The following is a 15,390-nucleotide window of genomic DNA, read 5'->3' as shown; positions in this document are numbered from 1 at the left end:
CGATTATAAAAGTGACGACATACATCTTGACATTTGACCTGTGACAATTTTTGGGTATACCTGTGGATTCGCCGGGCATAGTCTAGGATATTTTGAATGAATCAGCATTCGATACTTCAGACACTATTTCGGAGGAACTCACTCTGTTTATCGCAGAATGGGAAGGGCTTGGACATATATACATGTCCGCATCCTCATTGGCTTTGGTTGCTTACTTCACTGTCAAGGTTGTCACAGTTTAGCCTGCGAAAGCAAGCTCAATCTTCGTTCTTCCCAGCTAAGACTCCCCGAAACGCTTCCTTAGCAGGCTAGCCACAGGGAAGCGCGGGTCGCACTATAAACAACACCCTACACACAAAAACACATTTACAGCGGTTATCAATAAATATATATATATATATTTTTTAAAGCGCTGTGAGTACTTTATTTTCAAGAGGATGCTGTAGATTAGATTATTAAGGATAAAGCTATTTAAAATTTTCAAATACACTCTTTTTTTAAAGGAACGACTATTTTTTCAGTTGAGGCTGGGCCGTTCTTATTTTTGGGACATATTAAGGCTGATATGTTCATAACGATGTTCTTAAATTTTAGTGTATATAAGAATATAATATCCAATGAATTAGGAAGAGAATTACACTTATGATCAATAGCAATAATAAGGTTGTTACTATGAGCACAATTTGATTCTGCATTTTAGAACGCATCAGGACTAAAAAAAGAAACGTTTTTCTACTATCTTGAGCCTCGGCATGTTCTTAGCATGTTCCTAAATTTTGGTAAAATATCAGGCTGGACGTTCTTATAAAAAGGCTCTTATAAAAAAGAGTGTATTCGACAATTGTCCTTTGAACTAGAATGGGCTATGATCCCAGAGTCCTTAAGTAACAAACAGCGGTAACAATGGTCCTAGCAAAAGTCACACTATTCTATTTTTAGACAAACTATCTATTTGAATCATATTTACTTCAAACTCTAGCCTAGGTTTGCTTGTACAGATTAGCGTGTCAAAATATTCGACTTGAACGAAGAAGTCACGTGACTTTTTGGGTGGCACACTCACGAGCGCTCAGGCTTTTCACAAAAAGATGCTTTTTTAGGGTTTGTGAATTTTCCAAAAAGTTTCTTTGCCAGAGATGGATCATTTTCTTTGAAAGGTTTTATCTTTTCGTCCTTCTCCGGCGCAGACATTTCAGGGGTTTATTTTGGTTTGAATTTCCACGCAAAAAGTCACATGATTTGCAAAGGGCACGCTCGCAAACTCGATCGACCAAAAAGACATTTTTTTTTAAAGGATATCGATAAACCTTTACCCTCTAACCAAACAACTTTTATCTTTAGCAAGTTTCTGCATTAGTCGATTCTTCTAGCCCCCAGCCCCTTCCCACAAAACAACAACAACAAAAAACAAAGATCAAATGGCTCACCCCTGATTGGGAAAATTCAAATACCTAAACAACTTATGAATTAAAAATGCGATAATTAGGCCACAATATGTAAAAGTTGAACAAAATCCTAAAAAGAACAGCTGCAGCAAAAAGGTATAACATCTATATTATATAAAATATTATGTTTGCTATAAAAATATCTTAGATCAAAATATTTTACAACATTTGATGATTTGCAAAGGGAAGAATTACTGAAATTGGTTAAAAAAATGCTAAAAAAGTGTCCAAAAAAATGTACCCAGATATTGAAGGGCAAACTAAAGAAACCTTATTCTTTTACTTATTTCTCTAAGCATTCCCTTTGCATACAGTACGGTAACTTATGACAAAGTGAAATTCCAGAAAAAAAGGCTTATGCATAGTTTAAGATAACATATTTACAATACTAATTCCACTAAAATCAGCGGAGAAGCCAGGATTTTTAACAGGGGGGTCCCAGAATGCCCTGTCAAGGAATTTTCTCCTGTATTTTAGATAATATCTCATACATTTACTGTATTTTTGGCTGCAAGAAGGGGAACCCTCTGGGCCATCCCCCTGTCTTTGCCCCTGAAAATTCCATCTTAAAGCAGCATTGTCACTAGTTTACTTCTGGTCGATTATGTAATAATCTCTGATTATTTTTAATGTCATTAGAAGTTTCTTTGAGGATGTGACTGATAGTTTAGAGTGGATGGCCTGTTAAATACAGTGGATTGTAATGGAATCTTTTTTTCTGGTTGGTTGAAGTTTCCTTTGGCCCTCTGGAATTAATCTGGTGACAATGCCGCTTTACAAATCTAAGATTAATGCCGTCTCTCTTTTCTTTGGGATTTCTTATGAAACATCCATGACATAATGCTATTTGATCTTTGGATTTCATTTCTGTTAGGTTCTGCATCACTCTGATGGTAATCATCAATTTGTTGCTGCAGATCAATAACTTTGTGATTGAGTTCTTTGACAGTCTGGTGATAGTCTGCTTCTAGTTGGTTGTACTTTTGTTCCAATTCATTGTACTGCTTCTGCAGTGCTGCCTTTTGAATCTCAATGATTTGGCATCGGTCTAAATTCCCATCAACTTCTTCGCGGAAGTTTTTTATTTCTGTGTTTAAAATGGTGCAAAACATAAAATGGTTGCATCTTATGCTCAGCAATATGTTAATTCAGGGTATCAATAATAATATGATTTTTATTCCTGCCGTATGGAATTATAATAGTCAATAATTTATTTACTTTTTATAGTAGTATTGAAAGTGAAAATTTAAAACAACATCTCAATATAATTTACTGAGCCTAGCTGAGACTAATGGGAGCCTGTGTCACAATCAATCCAGCCAAGCTTACCTTGATCAGTTGAGAGTGATAATAGATACATGTCAAAAAGTTCATATTTTTTTAACAAATTGTAAACAAGTGGGAGTGCCCAACCTCAAAAGTTATTGTTTTGCTCCTTTGTAAACTAATAGATATCTTTTTAATCTTTTTTTTTTCTTCTATCTATTTTTTTAGAAAAATTGCAAAAGCAATATAACACAGAAAGTTTGGTTAGTCATGCATGGATATATTTCATGCAAATAAAAACTCCCCTACCTTCATCATTCCAAGCAACTCTTTCTAACAGCTCAAATGCCAGAAAGTCCTGGATCTTTGCCAGGAGAAGAGCTTTAATTAACATGCGTAATCCATATTTCCGTCTGCATAATATCTTCAGTAGTTTGGCAGCTTGCTTTTTGGTTGATGGTTTTGCATTTATCTTCTCCATATCCTCTTCACTGAGGACATCATCTTGGAAGAGCTGACTGAGATGTGGTCCAGCCTCAAGGTTTTTCTCTAGCCGAACATAGCATCTACGAATGACCTCTCTGTCATGGTCTTCCATATCTAAAAAGTAATAACAGTACAGTTCTAGGTTAGAGATTATTAACCTTTAAATGGTTTTGCTTTATTTTTAGTTCCCTAATTGTGTTTTGTTTTTAGCACAAGTACATGCTCTAATCCCTTACAACATCATAGCTTCAGATAAATGGTATTTTTGGAAGAAGCAAAGAGTTAAAACTTTCCATTGAAAGCAAGCTGTTTTCAAATTGCTAAGTTTTGAAAGTAACACACAATTAATACTTTGGATTGGCAAGACTAAATATATTCTGGAGCTGATATACAAGTGAGAATTGAAAATATTATGAGTTAAACTGTAATAAAATTAATGTTTATTCCAGTATAAGCTGATATAAGTACGGAGCTCATAACTAATGTATGTAGACGTTTTGACCATGATAATATGGGTTCTAAACTGGCAGATAACTCACAAAGCTGTTCGAGCAACTTCTTTGGCCTTTATTCCCTCTATATATTATGAATCCTAATGAAACTTACCCCAAATCAATCCCTGAAATGTATAAGATGATGTTTTCAGCACTCATGTTTGTTTAGTTTAGTAGCACAGGTAGAAACAGTGATTTAGTTTGACACCAACCTTGGTTTTGTATATTTATGTTGTTATAGGGAAACAAATCACACAATTTTGAAACACTGGTGGTAAAAAACCCATGAGTCATTGCCAAGTTGCTGTAACAGTTTTGTGTGTTTTATCCTGCCAGTTTAGAACCTATATCATAATGAAATGGCTATGGTTATCAGTAGCGGATCTAGGAGGAGGGTTTAGGGGGTCTAACAAACAAAATGTAACAAAACATACCCCCTCAGCCCTTTATCACTGAGCCAAACCCAAAGCTAGATCCGCCCCTGGTTATGGAAGAACTGTTTTTTTCTATGGACGAACTGGTCGATGGTCGAAACGTCTGGTATTCATATACTGTATAAACAATCTCTGTTATGAACCACAAACTCAAAGCTGGTTCAATAGATATTCATAATATCTGTACCTTGTCTTTCTTTCATATAAGTTCCCAATATCTGGAATTCAATTCCCCTTTATTTTCGCCAATCCCTTACCACTGCCAACTACAAAAAGAACCTGAAATCATTCTTCCTAGCAATAGAAACTACAAAGCAACAAGACGACAAGTAGTATTTTTAGTTCTTATGCGTGTGGAGTAGTATTCAGAACTTATCATGTGTTACATACTTTGCTGACCAAGCCTAATAAGCCTCTGTCTTCGGCTTTTCCCTTATTGTATATACATTTAAAATATTCAATAATGATTTATTGATTGATTGATCGAGTGCCTTGCGAGTAATTCGATCCTTGCGGATCCCTGGTCACCTGCGACGTATTTGACCTGTCGCACGTCGCACCTAGACATTAGCGTTAAGCTATAATAGGTTAATTTATAAAAATATTTATAAGTATTCGCACCTGAAAATGTCGTGAGGAATATCACACACGGATGATAACACAACAACGCAACTCTGACTCAACTGTGCTTTTGCTGTATTCAACGATTATATAGTAAGGATAAAATTCTACGAAAACAAACAAAAATTATCTGACTTACCAGAAGAATCTAAATTTGCGTGCAAGTTCCGCTCAATGTGGAGGAACAATCACTTTGAGTCACTCCACATTTTCTCACCAGCAGCAATGGCAGCAGATCTTCGAACTTCCTGTTCTGCTCTGTCAGTCATTGGGTAGGCTGTGGGAATAATGGATCGCGCGAGAAGTGGATACTAGCTGGGGATTTTTCTCGGTCGGTACACAGGGAGCCCAAGCTATGTTATGTAGAGTGAGATAGGGGTGACCGAATTTTACAAAACTTCACGAGGTAATTAAAATGATCACTTCTAACCGTTCGTTGAGTTTCGTGTGATTTTATTAAGAACTTCTCACAAAACCCCAAAACCACTAACTTTGAGCTCCCTGTGGTCGGTCATGGCTAAAAGAGACAAAGAGGGGGGGAGGGGTGGGTGGAGGGGTCTAGAAATTAGTTTGAAGTTGTTTGAACCTGTAAATATTTCGATAATTTTGTTTTCGACCCGTCGATCCAAGTGCGGACTGGAAACTGAACTGAGGCTGGGTACTTCGAGGGAGAATTTCTGTGGTTTCTGAATCTTTACTAGTCAGCAGACTTTTACTAGACGTTCGCGCGACGACGGGTGGGACGGTTCTGTTTGGGAAAAATGTGCGAGGGGGGGAGGCGATTCTTCACTTTTACTTTCAGTACCAATCTCTCTTCTGGTAAGACATTCTCCTAAAATTCACAAGCATTATATAACATTATAACAACACAAAGATACTGGAAACATTTTAATTATATCTGCTATATTTACAATGTATTTAGACCAGGGACTTCCTCGCTTTACCGTGAGAAATGTACAGGCCAAGCTCGTGACAACGAGGGGATTTTGCAAGAATTTAAAATTTGTTACACAAAATAATGAATAATTTTGAATAATGAATAATAACACTATAAAAATTCGATTCAGTACAATATCTAGATTGCTTAATTTATCGTGGTATACACCACCATGTTAAATGGTAGAAAGGGTCGGAAAATGGTGATTGGAAAATGGCAGCCCGATAGAAAGGAACAATCGATCTTAATTACTTCAATCAAATGTAGAGATGTGCGATTGTCGGCGTGTTATTTACAACTATTCATTAATGTTTTTTTTTTCAATGCATGGTTCTGTCTTAGCTGGGGTTTTTTACGACCTTAATTCATACGAATTATTAGTACCTACAGGGCCGTGGCAGGGGCATTTGGGGCACGTGGCACACCAATATTTAAAAAATTTATATGGAAATGACCAGCAGGGGCGTGGCTGTGACCCCTAACTTTCTTGATGTTTCTGTACCGAGAGGCCTGCTACGACTCTGCCATAAGCAACTTCCGTTCTTAGAGAATGATGTTTTCGAGTTTTTAAATGCATGCATGCATGCGCAATGGGCCAGCATCGGCGAAAATAACCTCGACGCACCGTGACAAGCCTCTTTCGATTTGCAGCAGACTAGTACCCAGTCGTTACTTGCTGTTGCGGGGACATCTATTTAACCTCTCCAGAATGCATCGCGCGGGGTCTGGGTACGAGACTGGGTTTGCAGCTGTGCAGGCGGGGAGCATTGCGTGACTCCGACAGGAGCGGCTGCAAACATGACTATACCCTGTGACCCGCAGAGATCCATTTGTGGGAGATATAACACTTGTTGCATCTTTCAGTTTGGGTTTAAGTATTCGGACAGGGGTTGCCTTTAGCCTCCCCGTATGTTCGTAATGGCAGCACATCAGGCATCAACATCTCGTCTTGGCAAAAAAGGTGAGTCTTCTGTCTGATCATCTGTTAGCTGAAGCCTTTCTTCAGGAGACGGATCATTCGACAACTGCCTACTAAGAGCATCCTTCCCTTTTGCAAAATAGTTCTTTAAGCTGGTTTGCGACGATTTACGTCTAGGGGGCTGGCCACCTTTGAAGACAAAAAGATATAAGAGTGGTAGTTGCAATTGACCCCAAAACTACTTTAAGTTGCAAGAGGGAAGATGGATGGGAGTAGGTATGTGTCGTTGATAATGATCTAGTAGTGGGTCCTTAAGGGTGTACTGCATGAAAAAAAATATAAAATAGAAAAGGAAATATATTTAAGTTGGGTCCTTAAGTCACCATGGAAATGTTTGGGGCCGGTACCCTGGAGGCGTCGTCATCACCAATATGGGAGTGGGGTGGTTCCAGGCGGTGACCGTTACCTATTGCGAACAAAATGGGTCCCTGTCGGGGGTGGGGGTACGACTTGCTCCCTTAAAGCCGCATTGTCACCAGTTTACTTCCGGTCGATTACGTAACAATATCCAATGATATTTAACGGAAAACGCGAAAAATATTTCAAAATATTGAAAGCAGTGTGTCTATTGGAAGTTTCTTTGAGGATGTGATTGATAATTTAGAGCGGATGGCCTGTTAAATATCTCGGATTTTAATGGATTCTTTTGTCTTTTAACGGTTGAGGTTTCCGTCGGACCTCCGGAAGTAAACTGGTGACAATGCGGCTTTAAACGTCCTGTAAACACTAAGGATATTATAGAAAATCTTGCAAAGAATACGAAGTCGGCGTGTTTTTGCCCGTTTGATGATTATAATTTACTTCCGCTTGTGTATACTGCGTATAGGTTGTTGCACAAGTTTGTTGGTTTTTTGGTATTGGATGAAACCGAATTATTAGATTTCAACTGCAACGAAAAAACAAACATCGAAAAATCTTTCCGTATCACTGCACTTTGTCTCGTCTCGTACGACAAAAGCTGTGTAAGGTTGCACAAGTTTGTTGGTTTTTTGGTATTGGATGAAACCGAATTATTAGATTTCAACTGCAACGAAAAAACAAACATCGAAAAATCTTTCCGTATCACTGCACTTTGTCTCGTCTCGTACGACAAAAGCTGTGTAAGGTAAATTAGAAAACATGCACGGAGCAGCAAAAACAGCCGGAAGGTTATAGAGAATTTGAAAACTACGAAGGGAAAATAACATGTTCCTCATAAACCTACAAAAAGGAAAAGGTGAGCTGGCAACAAACGAGATTTACGACGTTACCATTTCCGACGTTTCAACAGAACATGGTAAAACTCATTAGTTGCTATATGATACGATGAGATAGACCGAAGTTGAGGATGATGATTGATGTGGCTTATATAAAAGATCTGTGTATTGATGGCGCTAGTTTACCATTAGATTATGAGCGATTATAAGTACAAGCAGGAGGGGGGGGGGGGGGGGGGGCTATTTGAAGCGGATGACCAAGAGACCATGATATAAGAGAACGAATCCCCGTGGCCTATGATGTCGACCATGAAAGCTATTTTTAGATTGCGTGAGCTTGTCAATCATAGCATCCATACATGTTTCGTCGCGCCATATTTGGTTATGGGCACCCCTAGCTAGTACAATTTCACACCAATTTTTTCCCTCTGCACTTCTTTACTTCGTTCGCTACCTGTTTTTATCCTTTTAGCTGCTCTTCAAGGCTCATGATCACAATGCTACTCATGGAGTGGTTTATCTAATGTTCAGTTATCTAAATGTTATATAAATAATTGAACGGGAAGAAGTCGGGAAGACGGTGAACTTGGAGTTCATCCAAGATGCATCGTGCAGACTCCTAAAAAGTTATTTTTCTCTGCAATTCGGTGAGATAGAATACCTAGGCATTCTCAGAGTCTATGTTATGTATTTTAATACAAGAAGGCCTTTATATTTCTTTGATTTAAAACATTTTTAGATGAATGAACTTCAATTCTTCACGCAAATGTTCAGAAATCATGTCACTCGAGAAACCCTTGTCACTGGAATAAGATTTACTTCATTATAAAGAAATCTTTTATTTGTAATATCGGTGTGAATATAATGGCATTAAGTTCTGGATGTATCTTTTTCATTAAAAGGGAGCTGGAAGAGAATTGTTTTTTGTAAACACAGATTTATGATTGATTGTTGTGTTATAATTTGCGAATCAGCAGTGAAAACTTTTACTGGCGAAGTTGACCCCAGAGCCTAAAATCACGCACTTTATGCATTTCAATGTCCTAGAAACGGTTGATTGGCTCCAGCGTACTCTATGGAATATCATTTTTACAGCGTTCGTAAAAAAGGAAGGTATTTTCGGTCAAAAAGATTTCCAAAACATCCTTTGCCGGATCACATTGCTCAAGGAATTGATCGCGCGTAAGACTCATGTTGCTAGGAAACGTGAGCCCTAACCAATCAGAGACGTATCTAAAAATAACTGCTTGTTCTAAAAAATAGTTTTTACGGACGTCATCATTGGAACATACCCTAATACGGGGGATTCGTTCTCTTACATCATGGTCTCTTGGGATGACCTATTCGTGAATTCCAGTATTCGAACTAAAGGGTCCAAGCATATGCATCATACAACAGATCGGAGAACTCTTCCCTGCCCATCCCCTCTCCCCCTCCCTCCACTTTTGGGACAGCTCCGCCGCCCTGATCTCTAAATAGGATTTTTGGGGATGCGGGATATAGCATTTTGAGCGATTGGAAAACTATCCAGAGACCCCAAGCTTCGCGAAGCGGATCTTTGGTAGTGAAGCTTGCAGTCTCTGGTACCCGGTAAACAGGTAAGGGGAAACGGAAATTCGGGGAAAAAAAAGCGGGATTCGGGATAGAAATGTCGTACGGGATGGACTATCTTGAGTTTTCTCTCGGGATAACAGGATTTGAGGAAAAATTATCGGGATAACAAAATTCGGGGACCCTGTTGTGGGCTTTTCTGGATTATGATGATAACTATAATATTTTTTTATGATGATTTATGCTTTCAAAAAGAATAACTTATAACGTAGTGAATGTATCACTTACCTTCACTTGTATTCGATTGGTTTGATTTGGCCGAATCCGAGCTTTGCTGTCGCGAGTAGGCACGCTTTCTCTCGAGATTTTCCGGCCCAGGCAAGCTTTTCGGTTCATCGCGATCCTCAAGTGAATCAAAAGACCTGTCTAATGGATTACCACTGACTTGATGAGACTGCCTCGTAGGCGGCTTGCCATCCAGTTCGTCTTCACTTTGGTAAGGAGATTCGTGCAGTCCAGGGTTAGAAAACTTAAACTTGACAAGAGGAGGTGATGGATCCCGTGGAGGGGTAGCCACGTACACATTACGGTCGTGCACTGGTGAATTTTTTGGGCTTGATGGGCTTTGTAGGTCGACCGTTAGCGGCAGAGATTCGCTGGAAAGCTCTATTCCACTTTCCGCCCGATTTGCTGTGAAAGTGAACAAAATAATGGGGTTATAAGTGAAAAGACTGTGAAAAGGGAAGTGTACACGCGGATCTCGGGCCGAAAAAAAAACTTTGAGAATGAGACCTTATGAGGTCCGCGTGCACAGGCCGTCTGCAGGGTTCCCGTGCGCGAGTCTCCACCACTATACAAAGAAAGACAGGTTTAAATGGTCTATAAGAGATGCGATTCAGTAAAACTCCGTAACACAGGGAGTTTGAAGCCGATTTTCCGTAGTCAATGATTCTAGATAAAAATACAAAAAAATGCTGTTTTAGTGTGAAGATCTATAATCTCGGGAGTAAAAATCCAGTTTCCGATGGGCATTTTACAAATCAACTCACTATTTCGAGCTTTGGAGGTGAGCGGGCCGGTATCGCGGGGTCCGGATCGTAGGATACCGGGCCTCACGAGAGCCAATCAGAGCATGCGATTTGATGGATACCGGACCCCGAAAAAAAAAACTTGTTTTTATGAATTATAAATGAAGCTCTTTTCTCATTATCTTTTGTCAATCTTACCCAAAATAGGAAATTATCAATTGAGGATGGGCCGTTCTTAATTTGGAGCGTTTGAACACTGAAATCTTTCTTAGATGTGTATCTAAAAACATTCCACCCAATGCTGTATTAGAAGAGAATCACACAAAAGATCAATTGAAAACAATTGGTTGTGAGTAAAGTAAAGATCTAATAAACGCTCCCTATCTGAAGAACGCCTCCTTTTTGGTGCAACACCCCCCTAAGCTTACAAGTTTGTATTGAACGCCCCTCTCTTTTAAATGCCTCCCCTTACCCTACCCCGCTCCCATCTCTCCCAGCTTAAAACTGACATGGGGATTCAAATTAATCTTGCATAATCAGCACTGGTAAGCGAGTAGCGTCTTGCACAATGTGAAGGAATGCTACCAAGGCTATAATTCAATGAGATCCTGACTGAAATGAGAACAATGCTGCACTTGGCTGTATTATATTGTTATAAATAGTTAATAATAAGCACCCCTCTCTTATCAACGCCTCCCTCAAACCATCAAAATTTAAAAAAAAACGCCCCCATATTCATGATTATACTTATATTTATAATTTACAAATAAACAATTGAGTTGAATTGAACATTGTAGCCTTAGATTCTCAATTTTATCATGAAAATTAATAAACTAGAAATATCATTGAAGGAAAGTTAATTATAATCAATTGATATAATTAAATGATATATCATAATGTTCAAGATATCAAATTTATATTAACAATTCATGCTTATTAGACACAATGTACTAAACTGAAGTCATTACACAGATAAATAGCTAATGAAACATTTGGACAGTAAACAACACATGTGATCTTGTGGAGTTTTTCAGTTTTTATAAAAGAAAACACATGTGATCTTGTGGAAAACACATGTAATCTTGTGGCGTTTTTCAGAGACATAATTAAATTAATATTATAGTGAGTTTGTTTTAACACTTAAATCATCAAAATTATACTTACATTTTTCAGTATTTTTAGGCTCCCTCTTCCCGGAAGGTATTTCTCCCAAATGCTTGTCTACTGTAAGTTCTCCTTCCAGTTTAAGGACAGCATCTCTTCGATTTATTGTCTTCAAATATTTGCAAAATGTGTAAACTGTCAAATCGGGCTTGGCAGATTTTATATAATCTATCACGTCTTGGGCTGCACCATCTTTTCCATCAAAAGAATTCAGTGTAACTCTTTCCATTCCATACTCCGTTCCTACTTTTTTCCAGTTTCCTATACTGTGTGAATGTTTAGTTGACAGAAGTTGAACTAGAATACTCTCACTTTCTTGGGATAAATCGTAAATTTTCTTGTACTCTGAAATAGATAAGGCAGAAATAAATAATTAAATAAATAAATAAGGCAGAAAAATAAGGTAGAAAATAAATAATAAATAAATAAATAATATAGTCATCTTTCCAGAATGCAAATATTTTTAGAAGGTACAACATTATTCCGTATTTGCTTGAGTTGTAAAGAATGTATTTGAATTGTTTTTTTATAATACTAATCTAAAAAAAATTGGCGGTATATTGAGGTATGACTGGCCTAGTGGTTAGCAACCTGGCCTCTCATCGCTGCGGTCCAAGTTTAAATCACAGCTCTGAACTAGGAGACTTTTCTTGGGTTCAGTCTGGAAATGAATTTGGTGCTGTAAGTGTGTTGATCTTGTTTCTCCTGTGCTTCTAGTCTGAATGACACAGTTTGAATGACACAAACAAAAACCAAACGTCTCATCTCCTAAATATTTAACTCAAAATATCTGCACCTGTGTGCTATTCATAAGAGAAGGATATTGCTCCTGGTAACAAACCTGTGAACAAATCTCTGAACCAAAGAGGGCAAAGAGCCACCATGTGGATTTGCCTCGATTGGGAACCGTCGTTGTCATAGTTGCGGTCATATGTTGTCATTGTTATTATTAGAATTATATTGGGGTGGGCTTAGTCCATACTCAATGGAAAAGCAAACTCCAAACATAAGCTGTTCATTAGGTTAATTGTTTGGCAGTTTTTATTGTTTCATTCCTTCTTCGGTATTAGGATCTGAACTAAGTTCAATCCCTTGCCATTTTATGCTAGATTAAAGTGTAATCTGTAATACTGAGTTCAATGTTAGTTAGTATGTGAATACTAAATAGTCCAACCTTTGTTTGGTGAAGGTGTGACATCAAGCTCTTTATCCTCTGTCTTCTCCTGGTTGGTGTGATGAGAGCAGGACACAGAACAGTAATATACACCAAATTGAGGTACAGTTAAATGTTTCAAAGTCAAATTTTCTCTTCTTTCCCCCTGTATTTCAATTCCATCTTTATACCATTGGTACCTTGGGGAGCAACAATTGGGATAGGGTTCCATAATGTTGCAAACAAATGAATGACTTTTTCCTTCTTGCATTGTTTTGAGAGTTTGCTCAGGACTGTGAACTATTTTAATGCCTAAACAAAAAAAACAAAACAAAAAAGAAACATTTACTATCTGTAGATATCTACATTTTGTAAATATTCAGTGAAACATGAAGTGCTATCAAGGGGCACTTGATTTATTGTGTCCTGTTGTGCTGCAGTTTGTGAAATTGTCAGCAGCAGCAGAGGAGGTGGTTGAAAGGCTGTCAGCCACATAATAAAAGTAACAAAGATAGAACCAACTAATTTTCCCCTCCCATAACCATTTTCTCCTACCACCTCTTAACATTTAAATGTCTTTCCTTTATTTATGGCTTTATTTTACTTCTTATTCCATTTTCATTAAAGATTCAAAGCTTATCAGTATCATGCCCCATCAGTATTTGAAGGTCCTAAAGTGTTTTTCATGTCTAGCATCTAAGAATATTATAAAAAAGAGGAGAAATTAGAAGCAAAATGTAAAAGGTCATAACTATGTTAATAAATGCATAGCCAACTAAAAACAACATACCACACTCTTGTTGTCCTTGAGACCTGAGAGGGTAACCTTCTTCAGGGCCTCCATTTTGACCAGCTTGTCCTTGTTGTCTCCCTCTTTCCCTCTTTTTCTTTTTCCGACGTATCCAATAAAAAATAAAGATTCCCAATAATATTGCTACAATAACTGCTATTACAATCCAAGTAATGCTCCACTTTGAGATGCCTCCAGGACCCTCTGTTGCTGTTTGGTATTCTGTGGTGCTCTTGGCGGGTAAACTTGTCTGGCCTGAAAATCTTGGTGTAGGTGTTGGGCATGTGTCATGTATAGAACACTGGCGTTGTTTAGGTAAGCCTTGAGCAGCACATTCTGCTTGTAACACTGCAGATTCAGGTTTACAGCAGTAGGAGCATGGCTGGCAGTCATGTGTACTATTTTCATAGTATGTCCTTGGCTTGTGCTTGCAATCATCTGTGCACTGTGTATCACTCTCAACTGTACAGTTCTTTTTTACTCTAGTTGTGCATATGTGACAAGGTTTGCATGAGCTTACTCCGTATGTGTCAGAGTAAGTTTTACCAGAAGTACAAGACACACACTCTATTTTTGGAGGATGATAGAGCTTCTTTCCACAAGATGGCTCGAGACCTTGGCCATGCGGGCATTCCTGACAGTTTTGGCATACGGAGGTTCCATCACCATGGTCAATCGTATACTGATTAGACTCGCATCTTTCTCCATCTGTGAAATCAACCTAAACAAAAGAGTTCATTAGCAACTGCCCTGAAAGTCGAGATTGTTTTATAAACATAACAAAATTGTCAACATAGAAAATATACCGCACATTGCACTGTGGAGGAACTTTTTCGTGTGTTGTGGATTTACAAACATCATGTGAGTAATGAGGTTCCTTGATTCGCAACTAATTGCATGCATAAGTAAGGATAAAGTCAAGTACAGTCAAATTAAACTAATCAATTTGACTAAACTCTAGCAAAATAATCATTAAGTTATGTTACCGAGTTAAAAAGCAGCTACGAAGTTTAAAAACTCACCGCAAATGCGAAAAACACCGCACAGTAAAGCAACAGTCTGCTTCCTAAAGAAAACATCAATCTGTCCGACATGATACAACTGGAATTGTGGTTTAGGTTAGTAGCTGGGTTTGATTCAAAATGGCCGAAACCCTTCGGCTTGCAAATAAGGATCTAGAGCTGTGTAACCAAACATATTTCATTCAAAGTGTAAACTTTGCATAGTAGAGTACTAAATGGTTTAGCTTACACTTGTTGCGAAACATTAGAAGCATAAACAGAATTTCAGTGTTCGAACTGTTGATCGCATTTCCTACGGGGATTTTTTTAGTTCGATTTTTGCGTGATGTGTCTATATTTAGGTCTGATGTCACGCATCAAACTCACTGATCTTTTGTGAATATTTCTTGTGCAATTATGCATGTATATAACCTAGACTTATACTAAGATGTACCCTGGAACAGCCGGGTAAACCGAAGTAGACTCGATCTTATCCCAGTTTCCTTTGAAAATAATCAAACTGATAGATTTGTTTGTGGGTACCACAGGAAACCCGTTATCATGTTTTCATTGCGTAAACGATACGGGAGGAGCTGAGGGCACACCATTACAAAAGATACAAGAAGACAACACATACACATGTACAATATTGTTTGCATTTAACAAAAAAAAAAAAAAAACTTCTTAGGCCCCGTCTACCCGTCAAAACGCAAAATCTTTTTTTACGAATCCGGCTCTCGTCCAAAGACGCGCAAGCGGAACGCAGGTAATTTTCCGATTCTCACTAGGACGTAAGCGCTTGTCCTAGTGAGTCCGCGCCTCGCTACCTCGCTTGCGTTTCTAGT

The 15,390-nt window shown here is 38.2% G+C and overlaps 2 protein-coding genes across 6 annotated transcripts; both read right to left on the bottom strand.

Annotated features, from left to right (window-relative positions):
• Positions 1–361: 361 nt before the first annotated feature.
• Positions 362–5,039, bottom strand: LOC5504788. 4 transcript variants are annotated; one of them, XM_032373129.2, is made up of 5 exons: positions 4,886–5,029; positions 4,747–4,819; positions 4,313–4,391; positions 3,021–3,311; positions 362–2,532 (listed from the first exon to the last, which is right to left on the bottom strand). In XM_032373129.2, exons 3-5 carry the CDS (start codon positions 4,326–4,328, stop codon positions 2,234–2,236), a joined length of 606 nt encoding a protein of 201 aa, XP_032229020.1. In that variant the 5' UTR covers positions 4,329–4,391; positions 4,747–4,819; positions 4,886–5,029; the 3' UTR covers positions 362–2,233. The 4 variants fall into 4 exon arrangements, with proteins under 4 accessions (XP_032229020.1, XP_032229019.1, XP_048586173.1 ...); XM_032373128.2 differs by lacking the exon at positions 4,747–4,819 and having other exon boundaries at positions 4,886–5,030; XM_048730216.1 differs by lacking the exons at positions 4,313–4,391; positions 4,747–4,819 and adding an exon at positions 4,126–4,242 and having other exon boundaries at positions 4,886–5,028.
• A 582-nt stretch (positions 5,040–5,621) lies between these two features.
• LOC116612434 lies at positions 5,622–15,031 on the bottom strand. 2 transcript variants are annotated; one of them, XR_004293907.2, is made up of 7 exons: positions 14,567–15,031; positions 13,545–14,265; positions 12,776–13,066; positions 11,602–11,946; positions 9,698–10,099; positions 5,852–6,791; positions 5,622–5,821 (listed from the first exon to the last, which is right to left on the bottom strand). XR_004293907.2 is itself a non-coding variant. In XM_032373134.2 (6 exons), exons 1-6 carry the CDS (start codon positions 14,636–14,638, stop codon positions 6,613–6,615), a joined length of 2,010 nt encoding a protein of 669 aa, XP_032229025.2. In that variant the 5' UTR covers positions 14,639–15,031; the 3' UTR covers positions 5,622–6,612. The 2 variants fall into 2 exon arrangements, 1 of the variants encoding a protein (XP_032229025.2); XM_032373134.2 differs by having other exon boundaries at positions 5,622–6,791.
• Positions 15,032–15,390: the final 359 nt, after the last annotated feature.

Source organism: Nematostella vectensis, chromosome 7, assembly GCF_932526225.1.
Source record: "Nematostella vectensis chromosome 7, jaNemVect1.1, whole genome shotgun sequence".
Classification (NCBI taxonomy): Eukaryota; Metazoa; Cnidaria; class Anthozoa; order Actiniaria; family Edwardsiidae; genus Nematostella; species Nematostella vectensis.
The sequence above is the reverse complement of the archived record's forward strand: the minus strand, read 5'-3'. Positions and strand labels throughout refer to the sequence as shown.